Source organism: Myotis brandtii, unplaced genomic scaffold (genome assembly GCF_000412655.1).
Source record: "Myotis brandtii unplaced genomic scaffold, ASM41265v1 scaffold681, whole genome shotgun sequence".
NCBI lineage: Eukaryota > Metazoa > Chordata > Mammalia > Chiroptera > Vespertilionidae > Myotis > Myotis brandtii.
This window is the reverse complement of record NW_005370660.1, coordinates 1,835,115-1,848,852: the sequence shown is the minus strand read 5'-3', so window position 1 is coordinate 1,848,852 and position 13,738 is coordinate 1,835,115. Positions and strand designations below refer to the sequence as shown.

Genomic DNA, 13,738 nt, shown 5'->3' with positions numbered 1-13,738 from the left:
AAATTACATGTCGTGGTATATGCAAGTAGCTATTGTAACTAGTATAAATTCTATTCTTATAGGAAAAAAATATTAAAATAAAAAAATTTCTACATAACAGAAACTTTGCTAAAAGTTTGTAGCAGGTGTCAGTTAAGCAAAAATAACTGGGAATGTGTCTTGATTATAAGCAAGCCAGGTATAGTTAATGGAGACTTACGTTCATCTTCTTAAATATATAAATGAGATGCATATTTGCAGTATAATAAACTTTTTTAAAAATAAAAAAAAATTGTTGAACCCAGAGTTACCTAGGGGCATTTGAGAAATAATTTGAGTTATCAAAACGTAATACGTATGAGATGATTCAGAAATATACTCATTATGCGTGAGAGTGCAGTCTTGTGAGTTGGGCACTTTATGTCTATGTTATGTCCTCCTGTGTTGTTGCACAGGGTCCTACCATTGTATTTCTCACTCCACAGATTCACCAATAAAGAGACACAAAGAGTATGAGCTGGTGACTCCAGTCAGCACAAATCTAGAAGGACACTATCTCTCTCATATTCTTTCTGCAAATCACAAAAAGAGGTCAACAAGGGACGTGTCTCCCAACTCTGAGCAATTGTTCTTTAATATCACGGCATTTGGAAGAGATTTTCATCTGCGACTAAAACCCAACACTCAGCTCATAGCTCCTGGGGCTGTTGTGGAATGGCAAGAAACATCTCCGGTGCCTGGGAATATAACCGACCCTGTTAATGATCGTCAACCAGGAAGTGCTTCCGAAAGAATCTGGAAAACGGAGCCTTTGCAGACCAACTGTGCTTACGTTGGTGACATCATGGACATTCCGGGAACCTCTGTTGCCATTAGCAACTGTGATGGTCTGGTAAGACTCATTCCCTCTTGTGTGTGTATGTTTGTAGGTGTTTGGGAGTGTACCATGGCTCCAGCATGGTTTGGAAGGTAGAGGTGGAAAGGAAGCCTCATTATAATACTTTAAATTCAGGAGGAAGCAGTAGAACACATTTTACTGTCAAAGATGTGTGCTTTGGCTCAATTTTGACATGAAGACATTATTCCAAGAAACAAAAGACAGCTATTTTAATATTTTTTGCTTATGTCTTCACTTGTGTTACATTGGGGAATTTTATTTCCTTATTTCTTTCAAAGCATTCTGAAAACTTTCTAAAGAAACATAGATTCCTCCAAAATGATAGTATTACACTTCTTATGTGGAAACTTTGGATATTTTCTTAAAGAAAGTATTTTGAAAGCATTTTTTCACTTCCCCACAGAATGCTAAAATGGGAAATGAGCAGATCTTAATGTCACAATTTGTTCAAATAGCATTTTATGAACACAAGATGTAGTTGTTTCTGTATGGTAGCTTTGATTCATTTTTTCCTTTATCTTGAAGTAAAATACCCATATATTGCTCTTTAGTTTTATGGTTGAATCCAATAGTAACTGACCCTTCTTTGTACACTCTGCAGATGTGAAATATTTTTACTTGTGTTGTATCTCCAGTTGTTATTTGAAAAGAGTGTCAATGTTTATGCCTTTTCTATCCACAGTTGACTTCAAGTCTTTGTTTAAAAAAGAGCAACCATTTTTCTTTCTATGGTTGCCAGGCTGCTGTTTCTTGGGAGTTCAGAGCTATTCCCTTTGTTTTGCCACTGCTTCTAAGAGTTCTCAAAATATTCCTTACATTCCTGCTTATAATTATTCTACCTTGGTCCTCCACCAGTACCATGAATACTGTGCAATATCCTCTCTATGCCAAAGATCCACCCAAAGGATTTAGGATACCATGTTTTATCAAATTTTGGTGAGTTCATTGTTTTAGGCTTTAATTTTCAGTCTTATACTACCTCATGATGTTCTGTAGAATTTTTAAAGCATGCAAGAACTGAATAGAATATGTGTGGCAGGTCTAACTCTCCAAGTTGGATCCCATTAGTTTAGGATCCATACCCTTATATTTGGGGTTGGACCATGTTCTGGGGTTTAAAGACATGAGGAATCTTTCAAATTCTTCTTATTCTTCATGAAGGCTGAATAGACCTGAATTAGCTAAGTCATTGAAGTTTAAAGTACTCACAGAGAGAGATTGAATTAGTACTGCTAAGCTGTAAAATGGAAATAAGTTTTATAAAAGGTATTTTATAATAGTTATAACTAAATTATATTGAGTATAAAATTCAGCATTTAAAAATTTTTACCTAATTTATTTTATTGATTTAGTTAGTTATTTTGTTTTTTATTTATTGTTGATAGTATTACAGTTGTCCCTCACTTACCTCCACTTTGCCCCCCTACACCCAGCCCCCACCCCACCCCAGGCCTTCCCCACACTATTGTCTGTGTCCATGGACTATGCATATGTGCATATATGTTCTTTGGTTAATCTCTTCCCATCCCCTCCTGCTCCCAGCCCTCTGAGATCTCTCAGTTTTTTCCATGCATCCATGCCTCTGGACCTATTTTGTTTGTCAGTTTATTTTGTTCATTAGATTCCACATATAAGTGAGATCATGTGATATTTGTTTTTCTCTAACTGGCTTATTTCCCTTAGCATAAAACACTCTTTTTTTTTTTTTTACACCCACACAGTATTCCATGGTGAAAATATACCACAGCTTTTTTATCTACTCATTTATAGATGGGTACTTGGGCTGTTTCTAGATCTTAGCTATTGTAAATAATGCTCTATGAACATAGGGGTACATATAGTCTTTCTAATTGGTGTTTTGAGATTTTTAGGATATATTCCCAGAAGAGGGAATGCTGGATCATAAGGCAATTCCATTTTAATTTTTTGAAGAAACTCCATATTGTCCACAGTGACTGCACCAGTCTGCATTCTCAACAGCAGTGTACTAGAGTTCCCTTTTCTCCACATCCTTATCAGCACTTGTTGTTTGTTGATTTATTGATGGCAACCATTCTGGCAGGTGTGAGGTGACACTTCCACGTAACTTTAATTTGCATCTCTCTGATGATTAGTGATGTTGAACATTTTTTCATATGTCTGTTGGCCATCTGTCTGTCTTCTTTGGTCATTTTTAAATGCGATTGTTTGTCTTCCTGGTGTTGAGTTGTATGACTTCTTTGTATATTTTGGAAATTAATTCCTTATCTGATATACCATTGGTGAATGTGTTCTCCCATCCAGTGGGTTCCCTTTTCATTTTGTTGGTGGCTTTTTTGTTGTGCAGGTGCTTTTTAGTTTGATGTAGTCCCATTTTTTTTCTTTTCTTTGTTTTTCTTTCCCTAGGAGATGTATTGGTGAAAATATTGCTATGTGACATGTTTCGAGACTTTTATAGTTTTACAACTTACATTTAAGTCTTTTTTTCCATTTTGAGTTTATTTTTGTGTATGGTGTAAGTTTGTGGTCTAGTTTCTTTTTTTTGCATGTACCTGTCCAATTTTCCCAGCACCATTTATTGATGAGACTACCGTACTCTATTGTATGCTCTTGCCTCCTTTGTCAAATATTAATTGACCATATTGGCATGGGTCGATTTCTGGGTTCTCTGTTCTGTTCCATTGGTCTATATGCCTGTTCTTCTGCCAGTACCAGCTATTTTGATTTAAATGGCTTTATATTATAGTTTGATATCTGGTATTGTGATCCCTCCAACTTTGCTCTTCTTTCTCAAGATTGCTGTGGCTATTTGGGGTCTTTTTTGGTTCCATCTAAATTTTTGGAATGTTCTATATCTGTGAAATATGCCATTGGTATTTTAATAGGGATTGCTTTGGGTAGTATGGACATTTGAATGATGTTAATTCTTCCAATCCATGAACACGGTATATGCTTCCACTTGTTTGTATCTTTCTCTCTTTCCTTTTTCAATGGCCTATGGTTTTCCTTGGTTAAGTTTATTCCCAGATATATTATTTTTTGTTGTTGTTGCAATGGTCATTGGGATTATTAGTTTAGTTTCTCTTTCTGAGAGTTCATTATTGGTGTATAAAAATGCCATCGATTTCTGGATGATAATTTTGTATCCTTTGCCAAAGTCATTTATTAAATCTAGAAGTTTTTTTGTGGAGTATTTAGGGTTTTCTGTGTACAATATCATGTCATTTGTGAATAATGGCAGTTTTACTTCTTTCTTTCCAATTTTGATGCCTTTTATTTTTTCTTCTTGCCTGATCACTGTGGCTAGGATTTCCAGTACTATGTTGAATGAGAGTGTGAAGGCGGACATTCCTGTTGTGTTCCTTATCTTAAGGGAAACACTTTTAGTTTTTGCCCATTGAGTATGATGTTGGTTGTAAGTTTGTATGTTGAGGTATAGTCTCTCTATTTCCTCTTTGCTGAGAGTTTTTATCATAAACAGGTGCTGTATTTTGTTGAATGCTTTTTCTGCATCTATTGATATGATCATGTGATTTTTAGCCTTCATTTTATTTATGTGATGAATTACATTTATTGATTTGTGAATACTGTACCAGCTTTGCATCTCTGGAATAAATCTCACTTGATCATGGTGTATGATCTTCTTAATGTGTTGCTGGATCCGAATATTTTTTTGAGGATTTTAGCACCTATGTTCTTTGGAGATATTGCCCTGTAATTTTTTTATTTTGTAGTGTCTTTATCTGGTTTTGGAATTAGGATAATACCAGCCTCATAAAAAGGGCTTGGAAGTCTTTCTTCCTCTTGAATTTTTTGAAATAGTTTGAGGAGGATAGGTGTTAATTCCTCTTTGAATGTTTGTGACAAGATAAGTGTAGAAAGTGAGACAATATATAGAAACTTTTATAGCAATTTGGCAGTTATTATATTTGTGTTGGTTCTAATAAAAAATGTGGCTGAAGTTTTGTGTCTTGTTTATTTTACTTTATTTTTTCTAGTAATTAGTTTTTATTGTATTTACAAAATTATTAGTATGAGACCAAGTGGGGAGAAAAGAAACTGTTTCTTCACCACAGATAGTTCGAAAAGCAAGCAGTGACCTGTTTTCACCCCTCTGGACATCCTAAACTTGACATCCCAAAATAGGTAGTTTCCCTATTCCAGGTAACTGCAAAACGATCACAGGAAAGGTACTTTAACATTGAAGAGGGCACAGAAATTATTTGAGTAATATATCCAGAGCCATGGTCTAGAACAGGGGTGGGGAACATCCGGCCTTCAGGCCATATAAGGCCCATGAAATCATTTGGTCTGGCCCTGCCAAGGCATTAGGGGTGAGTTAGTTAAATGTTTGATCAAATATAGCAGGCTAATTTTTGTTTGTAAGTTAGTATGGCCAACAAATGTTTGATCAAATATAGCAGGCTAATTTTTAAGTTTATAAGTTAGTATGGCCAACGAATAATGTTATAAATATCCAAATAGCCTTTGGCAGAAAAAATGTTCCCCATCCCTGATCTAGACTGTGATCTAGACATGCTTACTAACTAAAATATGATTCTTTCGATTTCTGAAATCAACATCAAAGTCTTCTGCACAAAGAATCAACAACGATTCTCACCTAGTGTGACCAAGAACAATGTCTGTTCCTGTCTAGCATGACTTTTTCTAGTCTTTGCCAATATTACCATTTATGAGTGACTGCTAATTCTTTACCAGTTACAACTTTATTCCTGCTCTTGTGTATCCCACTTATAGGTAAGAATTATTGAGATACTCAGTCATGGACTTGTCCCTGCTTTCTGACAGCATCCAATCTAGAACAAAGCCCTGCTCTTCTGGACTCTTCCCCGAATCACCCAACCAAAGCTTACATCCTGTTAAGAGGCTTTTTTTTTCTGACACTTTTTATTACTGAGATGTTAATGGTTCCCTCTGGTGTGCATTCTCCCTCCATGCAATTTGTAATAAACCCCGCTTGTCAACTGCAGTTGAGCTCCTGGTGGTTTTTGGCTGGAGGGGTTGACATGCTTTATCTCTCTGCTTCTACATCTTTGAAGTGAGTGTCCAGTGGTCAACAGTCATGGTGATGGCAGGCATTTCACACTCTTCTCAGTGGGAAGACACTTCTGGCTGAGAATCCCAGCTGAAAATAGATTTCTTTACTCCACAGAGCCCTGGCATTTGCTCTGTAACACCATTAAATCTCCTCTGGCCGTAGTGGCAGCTCGCAATCGTATTTTGTGGTCTACAAATTTGCCAAAATAAAGGATTGTTTGGTTAGTAGGATTTATGGCATGTATTTCATAAACGTAAGGAAACTGGAATTTTTCTAGGCTTGCTAGAACAATATGGCTTTGTGAGTTCTCCTGGGTTATCATTAGAGGAGACTGGTTGGGAGTGGAAGAATTGACTGGTGATGGCTCCTTTGGCTACCCAGTTCAGTGATTTCCTCATGAGTTGATCAAGGGTGTTGTTCTAGGACAGAAGTTTTCTTCTCCACCTGATATAGAGCTCCTTTATCATATTTCTCTCAGAGTCTCCAACCTCTGCTCTGAAGACTTCTAAGGATGGGAAACTCACTACTTTCCATCTTATTTATCTAGATCTCTGCCGCATGGAAAGTTCTTCCTGAGGTTCTACTTAGAAATATGAAGTGAAAATATCTTTTTCCACTTATTAAATTCTTCAGTGTTGACAAAGATATAGTGATAATGCTTACCCTCTTACTGTTGTTATTACAATACTTGGGTTTTGCATAATGAACACTTGATCATTCAGTGTACCATGCAGCAAACTACTTCATTTTTAGGAAACATTTTCCTTATTAATGTGATATATGCCATAGCCTGGCTAGAATGGAATTAACCAAACATAAGTTACAATTTTAACATTCCTCTCAGGCTTTACATTTGATCAAATATTTTAAATTATGAATCTCAGAGTGAGCCATTTTGGGGAGAGCAAAAAAGAATTCTATGGCATTAGCTTGTATATATTGTTGTTCATAGTCTTCCCAACTGTTCATTTCATATCTCTTTCATTAGGTGATGGTGGTTGATATGCTATCTTATATCCGTTTTTTTCAATCTAGAGGTTTTTTTAAATAATAATAAAAAAAACAACTACAAGGAGTATGCATTTTCTATAACTTTGTGGAAACAGTTGAGGTGAGACAGAGATAAAGGGAGCATGGTGGGTCCCTAGCTTGAACTACCAGAAAATTCATTTTTGAAGTTAAATGGCATTATCAAAGTGGTCTTGATGATTTTTTTTTTAAATTAAGTGATAGGACTTCCCAACCCCAGTTTAAATGTATGAGATTTCTGGAAGGCTTACTTTTGTCTGGTGATGTCCTTAAGTGGAAGTTCTTTATAGGTTGAGAGGACTGTGCTATTAGATGCCGGGGTGTCATATGAACATGGCAGGACCCAGTCTGAGCATGTGAAGCCCAAGAGAAAACTTAGAACAGCACTTAGTGAGAGATTCTGTAAATGTTAGCAACCAAACACAGTGGGAAACGTTTTATTTAGCATTATCTGTGAAACACTATGCTTTTAACACAGTGATTGGAATCTTGGGGCAATACTTCCTTTGGGCTTGCAGGATACTTGATCTTGCTTAGAGGGTGCCAATATTTCATGCTTTCCTGCCTGGCTTCATATAGTCCTTTATTGTGCATACCTGGCTCTGAGGATGGTATTAACTGGCTGCCAGGACAAGAATGCGGACTAAGCATAGTGATGCGGGTTCAGATCAAATTAAGTCCCTGTGCGATACCTGTTTCTATTTGGTCAGCTGCATGCATTGTCACCTTTGGCTTCAACTATGGGACCACATTTAGACTTGACATAATGATGAGGAAGACTCCAAGCCATATTGGTCCTACCCTCACCATTGATCTACAGTTTTTAGGGAGGGCCCCCATTTTATATACTGCACTTGGAAAAATGTTAAAAGTATATTAATTTATAAGGATGCCTTTACATTTGGGCTGTATTTATAGAACTACCTTCTTACTCTTTCCCATACTTAAAACTTGGGTGTTGGAATTAGATCAGTGATTCTTTCTGTTCCACCTATTGGACCTTATATTATGAAATATTTTGTAAACCAGATAAAATGCTTATTAAGTAATTAATCATTTCACACTAGCTGTTAATAATTAAAAAACATAAAATTGCTGGTCAAAGTTCCCAATGAGTACAAATTACTCTCCCTCTACACTGGTTCATATATTTTCCAATAAAGAGATTAAATTATTCATAGACCTGTACCAATTTCTTCAGCATATGGCACAGTAACAGTCATTCCAGATCTTCATTACTGCCTCCACTGGTTCTTATGGGCCTAGGAATCTAAAATTAGGAAATTATTAACTATAAGCTTCCCGAGATTCTAGGACTGACGTTTTTTCTATGACTCTGTAACTAAGTTGGTTTTTTATTTATCCTTGTGGACAGTGCATTTTATCCCAAGGAAGATATCAAAGCATCACACTGACCATTATTTAATTAATCATAGTCTGAAGTGGGAATGGCATAGGTGAGTGCTACTTTTCCAAACTTTGAGATGTGGTCACTTTCTAATAACGCTTTATCTACATTTAAAATTAATTTTTAAATCACTAAGTATATGTGTCCTGTGTTTATGAAGGCACTGAGGAACTTCTAATAAAATGTGGAAATAACCATGTAAAGAGAAATATATGTATATATATGTATATGTATATAATGTATATACAAACACACATACATACATACATACATACATATGTAAGTATACAGTTATGCATTGTATAATGAGGTTTTTGTCAATGACTCAGCCCATGGAGAATGGTGGTCTCATTAGATTATAATGGAGCTATAAAATTCCTACCACCTAGTGATGCTGTTCTCATCTGTTTGTGACCATGCTGATGTATACAAACCTACTGTGCTGCCAGTCATATAAAAGTAGAGCACATACAATTAAGTACAGTCCATAATACTTAATAATGATAATTACTATATTACTGGTTTATGTATTTACTACACTATATTTTTTATTATTATTTTAGAGAGTACTCTTTCTACTTATGAAATAAGTTTTCTGAAAAACAGTATGACCTATTAGGACAGCAGCAGCCTTACACATCTCATATTTACTGAGTCTCTTGATTGAATGCTTTTTTCTCTTGTGCTTGATTTAATCTCATGTTGTTTTGTACAGTAACATGCTCTAAGGTTTGTTACTATATTATTATATATAATATGTATGTAATAATATATTGTATTATTACTATATTTCTATGATGTTCACACAATAATATATAATATATGTTATGATATTAATAATAATAATAATATTTCTATGATATTCACACAATAACGAATTGCCTAACTATGGATTTCTCAGAATGTATCCCTGTTGCTAAGCAGCACATGACTGTGTGTGTGTATATGTATGAGACTGTTCCTTGGACATGCTGTAAGGGAAGTACCAAGTTACCTCACCATAAGAATGTAGTGCCAGCTGTGTTGATGAAGCCATTTCCCTGGCAGAGTTCTTCATATGTTGCATTTGAGGAATATGCAACTGAAGCTGAGACTCATTGTTCTCCCCAAGGGGCCTCTAACCTTAGTGGGCATCAGGATCTCCTGGAGAGCTTGTGAGGACATGGATTGCTAGAGTTTCTGATTCTAGTTACATTTCTAAGAAGTTCTCAGTGACACACTCCATAACTCTACTGCCTGTTTCATGTTTGTGTGCAATGATACTGGATACTGGTTTTTCCCAGCTGACTAACTGTCTCTGGTATGGAATTTCAGCTTTTTTTTTTTGTGGTGTGTAGTACTGTCTTGGCCCTTGCCCACTGCCCAGTCATAATCCCAGCCAGTTTGACTCAGCACCTGTCAGTCCCAGATTGGATTAACTGTGTACAACTACAGCTTCCTCTCTTGGTTCCCTTGCCTGGAGTCTACATGTTCCTTGGAAGCTCCCAGTGAGTGCCATCTCCCCAGGCCAAGTTCCGGTGGAATACAGAAACTGAGTGAAATTGGACACGCCACTTAATGTGTCTGATTCTCAGATTCCTCTCTTCATTCATATAAAGATTTCCTGATGGTAGGTGGAATTTAGAAGTGGATAGTCATGTAAGTTATTCAGTAACCAGTAGTCACTAAGAGGTGCTCTCAAGCTTCTGAATCGCTTTGCTTTCAAGAACTTGTGTGGGACTGTGCCATGGACAACACAGAGGCCTCGAGATCTTCAGTTGTCCTGGGGCTGTCATGCTCCTTGGGCTCCCATGAGTCAACCCTGTACTCTCCATGCATCAGTCCTATGCTTTCCCCACCCTCTTCTGTATATTCACTTTCAACCTAGCTGATCTCTTCCAATTTTATGGCTTCAAATACCATCTATACAGTGATGACTCTGTATGGCCCTGACTACTCCTCCCAGCTCCAGACTTCTAAGGGTGTTCTGCTGCCTACTCAGCTTTTCCACTTGGATGTCTAATAGTCATCTCAATTATAGCTAGGCCGAAGATTAATCCTTCATAGCCACCCCTGCACGATTTCCTCCAAAAATAAGTCTGGGCACTGTTTCTCAGGCCAAAAAACTAGGCTTATGCTAGATTTTTTTGTCTTTTTCTCATCTCTCCCATAAAATCCATAAATAAGTCTTGAGGTTTTTCTACAAAATATGTTCTGAATCTACTTATTAAATCTTCAAAGCTACAACTTTTGTCCAAACCCTCATTTCTTCCCTGGATACTGCAGTGACCTCCTGTTTTTGTTTGCTTGGTAGTTCAGTTTGTTCATTAAATTCCACATGCTTTTTAAAAAGTCACCCAACTGTGTAAATAAAGATAAACTGGCATAACTGTTATAAAGGAAGGAGACATTGTTTTATGAAATAAATAACAAAGTCATGTGACCTAATCTAGGAATCGGGGACGGTTCCCTAAGGAAAATGGTAGTTGAGGTGACTTTTTAAGGATGGATAGGAGTTCCCTAGGTAAGGTTCTCATTGAGCATATTTTATGAATTAAGAGGACAAGGGAGAACACAGGGTCAGATTAGCAGGGTTGGCAGAGATACAGTTTGACTTCCAGAAGAAAATGAATCTGTCACTGTGGTCCTCCTGAGCAACCACAGATGTTTAATCATATCACTAATACTAGTTATACTTTATGAGCACTGACTATTATGTGTGAGGCAAAGATCTGTCCTTTAAGGGAATTATCTTAATCCTGACAACAGTTTCCATTTATGGGTTAGATGTCCAGAGGAATGCATGTCTTGTCCTGTGTCTCACACAAGACTGGATACCTGCATTCAGAATCTGTGTTTCCCACTGTTATATAATCCTGGTACCAGGGAATCTTCCTAATATTGCAGATAGCTTGGGCAGTTTGAATTCAAACATAGACACATACTAGTATATGGATCTCTATTTATATATGCATTCCCTATCCATATACATATGTATACAAAGGTATACGTATGTATGTTTATATAAAATAGACCATGTGGGTATTTAGGTGTAAATATATAGTGTGTGTGTGTGTGTGTGTGTGTTTTGTTGTTGTTGTCCATTTTTGCCCCTCTTTGTCCTTACATAGAAGCTGAAGCTAACTTTCTGAATTTGGTGAACTTTTCTCTCTTTAAAGCCTTCAGTCACTTCCCATTAAAATCTTACCATGATTTTTAAGACACTCATGTCAGTAGTTGCAATAATCATTGTTTATCATGATCACCTAAAGAGCTGTTAAAAATATGTAGGTGCCTATACCCCAACCCCAGAGATGCATTAATTTGGTCCAGGGGAAGGCTCAGCATGAGTAGATTACATGCTGCTCCAGATGATTCTCATATGCATCTAGAGTTGAGAATCATTGTTGTGTTCAAAAGGCCTCTAACCTTAGAAAGTATGAGATTCCCATGGAGGGTTTATTAAAACAGATTTCTGGGTGCCAATTTGGGTATCTGACTCAGTAGGTCTGTGGAGGGGTCTAAAAGTTTGTATTCCTACCAAATTCTCAGGTGACATTTTGAGAACCACTGTTCTTCCAGATGTGGTCTTAGCACAGTTCTCTGATATCATCCCTTTGTTCAGCCAGTTTTGTCTTCCTTTTGTCTTTTGAATAATTTAAATTTTTCCCATCTCTGACCTTTTGAAAATTCTGTTTCTTAAGACTTCTGAGAATACTCTTTTCTAGATCTTTAAATAGAGGTTCCTACTCATCATTTGGGTGTTGACAGATTCCATTTCCTCAATATGAATTTTCCTGGCCATTCTAGCTAAAACAGAAACCCTAGTCATTCTATACTATATCAGTGTTTTAAATCTTACTTGTGGCCATTATTTGCATCTCAAATTTATCAAATTAATTTTTTACATTTATTGTTTGGGGGAGGCATGTTTGTCTCTACTAAGGACAAGAACTTACCCCCCTGGGTTTTAAACAATGCTTGGCATAAAGCATGTTCTCAATGAATTAATATTGACAGACTGAATGGTATGAATATTGCAATAGAGGATTTATTACTATTTTGAAAGGTGAATTATAGACCTTTCTTTGATGTTTTTAGATTTCTCTGTGTGTAAGTTTCACAAATGAAAGGAGTGCTATGAACTTGAAAGTTTAAGTTTTCTAAGATTTCATCTAAATCAACTCCATCAACCTGAATAGTGTTTCAATGCTGTGGTTTTTATAACTAAGTTTTTTCTCCTCTCGTTTTTCAATCTCCTCTTTTTTCATATAGAGCAAGTAAAGGGGGCAACATCATACTGAGTTCAACCCACACTGAGTTCAACACCATAGTAACAGCATAGTGTGTCTCTTAAATTAATTTACTCCTATTAGGCAACAAAAACAGATACAGATCAGCATGGCTTCCTGTTGCTTAATTTTTTTTAAAAAAAAGACATTATAAAATACTATGCTTTGGATTAATTCCTTGGAAGAAAATAAATTGTGCTTATGTGTTGACTTTCCAGTCAAGGTTGTTACTATAGCAACCTGAAGTTCTTACTGAGCACTGATCACATAAATTTTTGTTTTTAGGCTTCTCTTTCATGCTAACCTAGAAATTCCATAAGAGTTGGACCCGTGTCTCTAATGCTTACTCTTGTATCCACAAAACCAGGTACCATGCTTGATACACAATAGGAACACAATAAACATATGATGAGTTACTGAAATACATTCCGTGGACAATCTGCTGGCTATCACCTTCCAGATCTCATGAACCTTAATTGAATAAATGCTTCTTCTGTGCAAAATTCCTCTCCTTCCTTTCCCTTTGGTACCTAGAACTCTGCCTTCTAACCGTTCATTTCTTCCTGTGGTTTCTCCTTGATGGAACATTAAAATGTTTCTCAAGCCAAGTATGGAAAGCCACACCTCTTTAGTTTCTTGGATTGTTTGACTCCTTTTAGACAAGTACCAGACTTTCCAACTCTGTGTTCCTTGGTAACTCCCAGGATTTTTTTATATTCCAAGGAGTGAATTCTTCCTCTTCCTGCTTCTTAGGAGAAAAAAAATGGATTGATTGACATCTAGATAGAACTTGGCTGAGTCTTGCATTCATTCAGTAAGTATTTATTGAGAACCTACTGCAATGCTGCCTACTTTCAGTGCTGAGGATGTAATGCAAAATAGGCAATGCAAAAAGCCCCTATGGAGTTCAGATAGAGTGGGAAATACAGACATTACTTTTTTAAAATTGATTTTATTATTTATACTATATTATTTACTTTGATTGATTTATTTTTTCCAACACCATTTATCTTCTCTATGTCCTCTTCCACCTCCACCCGTCCCTCTCCCCCTTGTAATTTTCACACTGTTGTCCATGTCCATGAGTTCTCTTTTTTCTTTTTTGTTCAATTCTC

At 36.5% G+C, this 13,738-nt stretch overlaps 1 protein-coding gene across 1 annotated transcript in view; it reads left to right on the top strand.

The window, feature by feature from the left end:
• LOC106723955 (A disintegrin and metalloproteinase with thrombospondin motifs 3-like) overlaps positions 1-952 on the top strand; it is a 29,865-nt gene extending 28,913 nt beyond the window's left edge. The window contains exon 3 of the mRNA XM_014529474.1: positions 465-952. Coding sequence (XP_014384960.1) covers positions 465-952 — 488 coding nt within the window. The remainder of the gene's footprint in view (positions 1-464) is intronic.
• Positions 953-13,738: the final 12,786 nt, after the last annotated feature.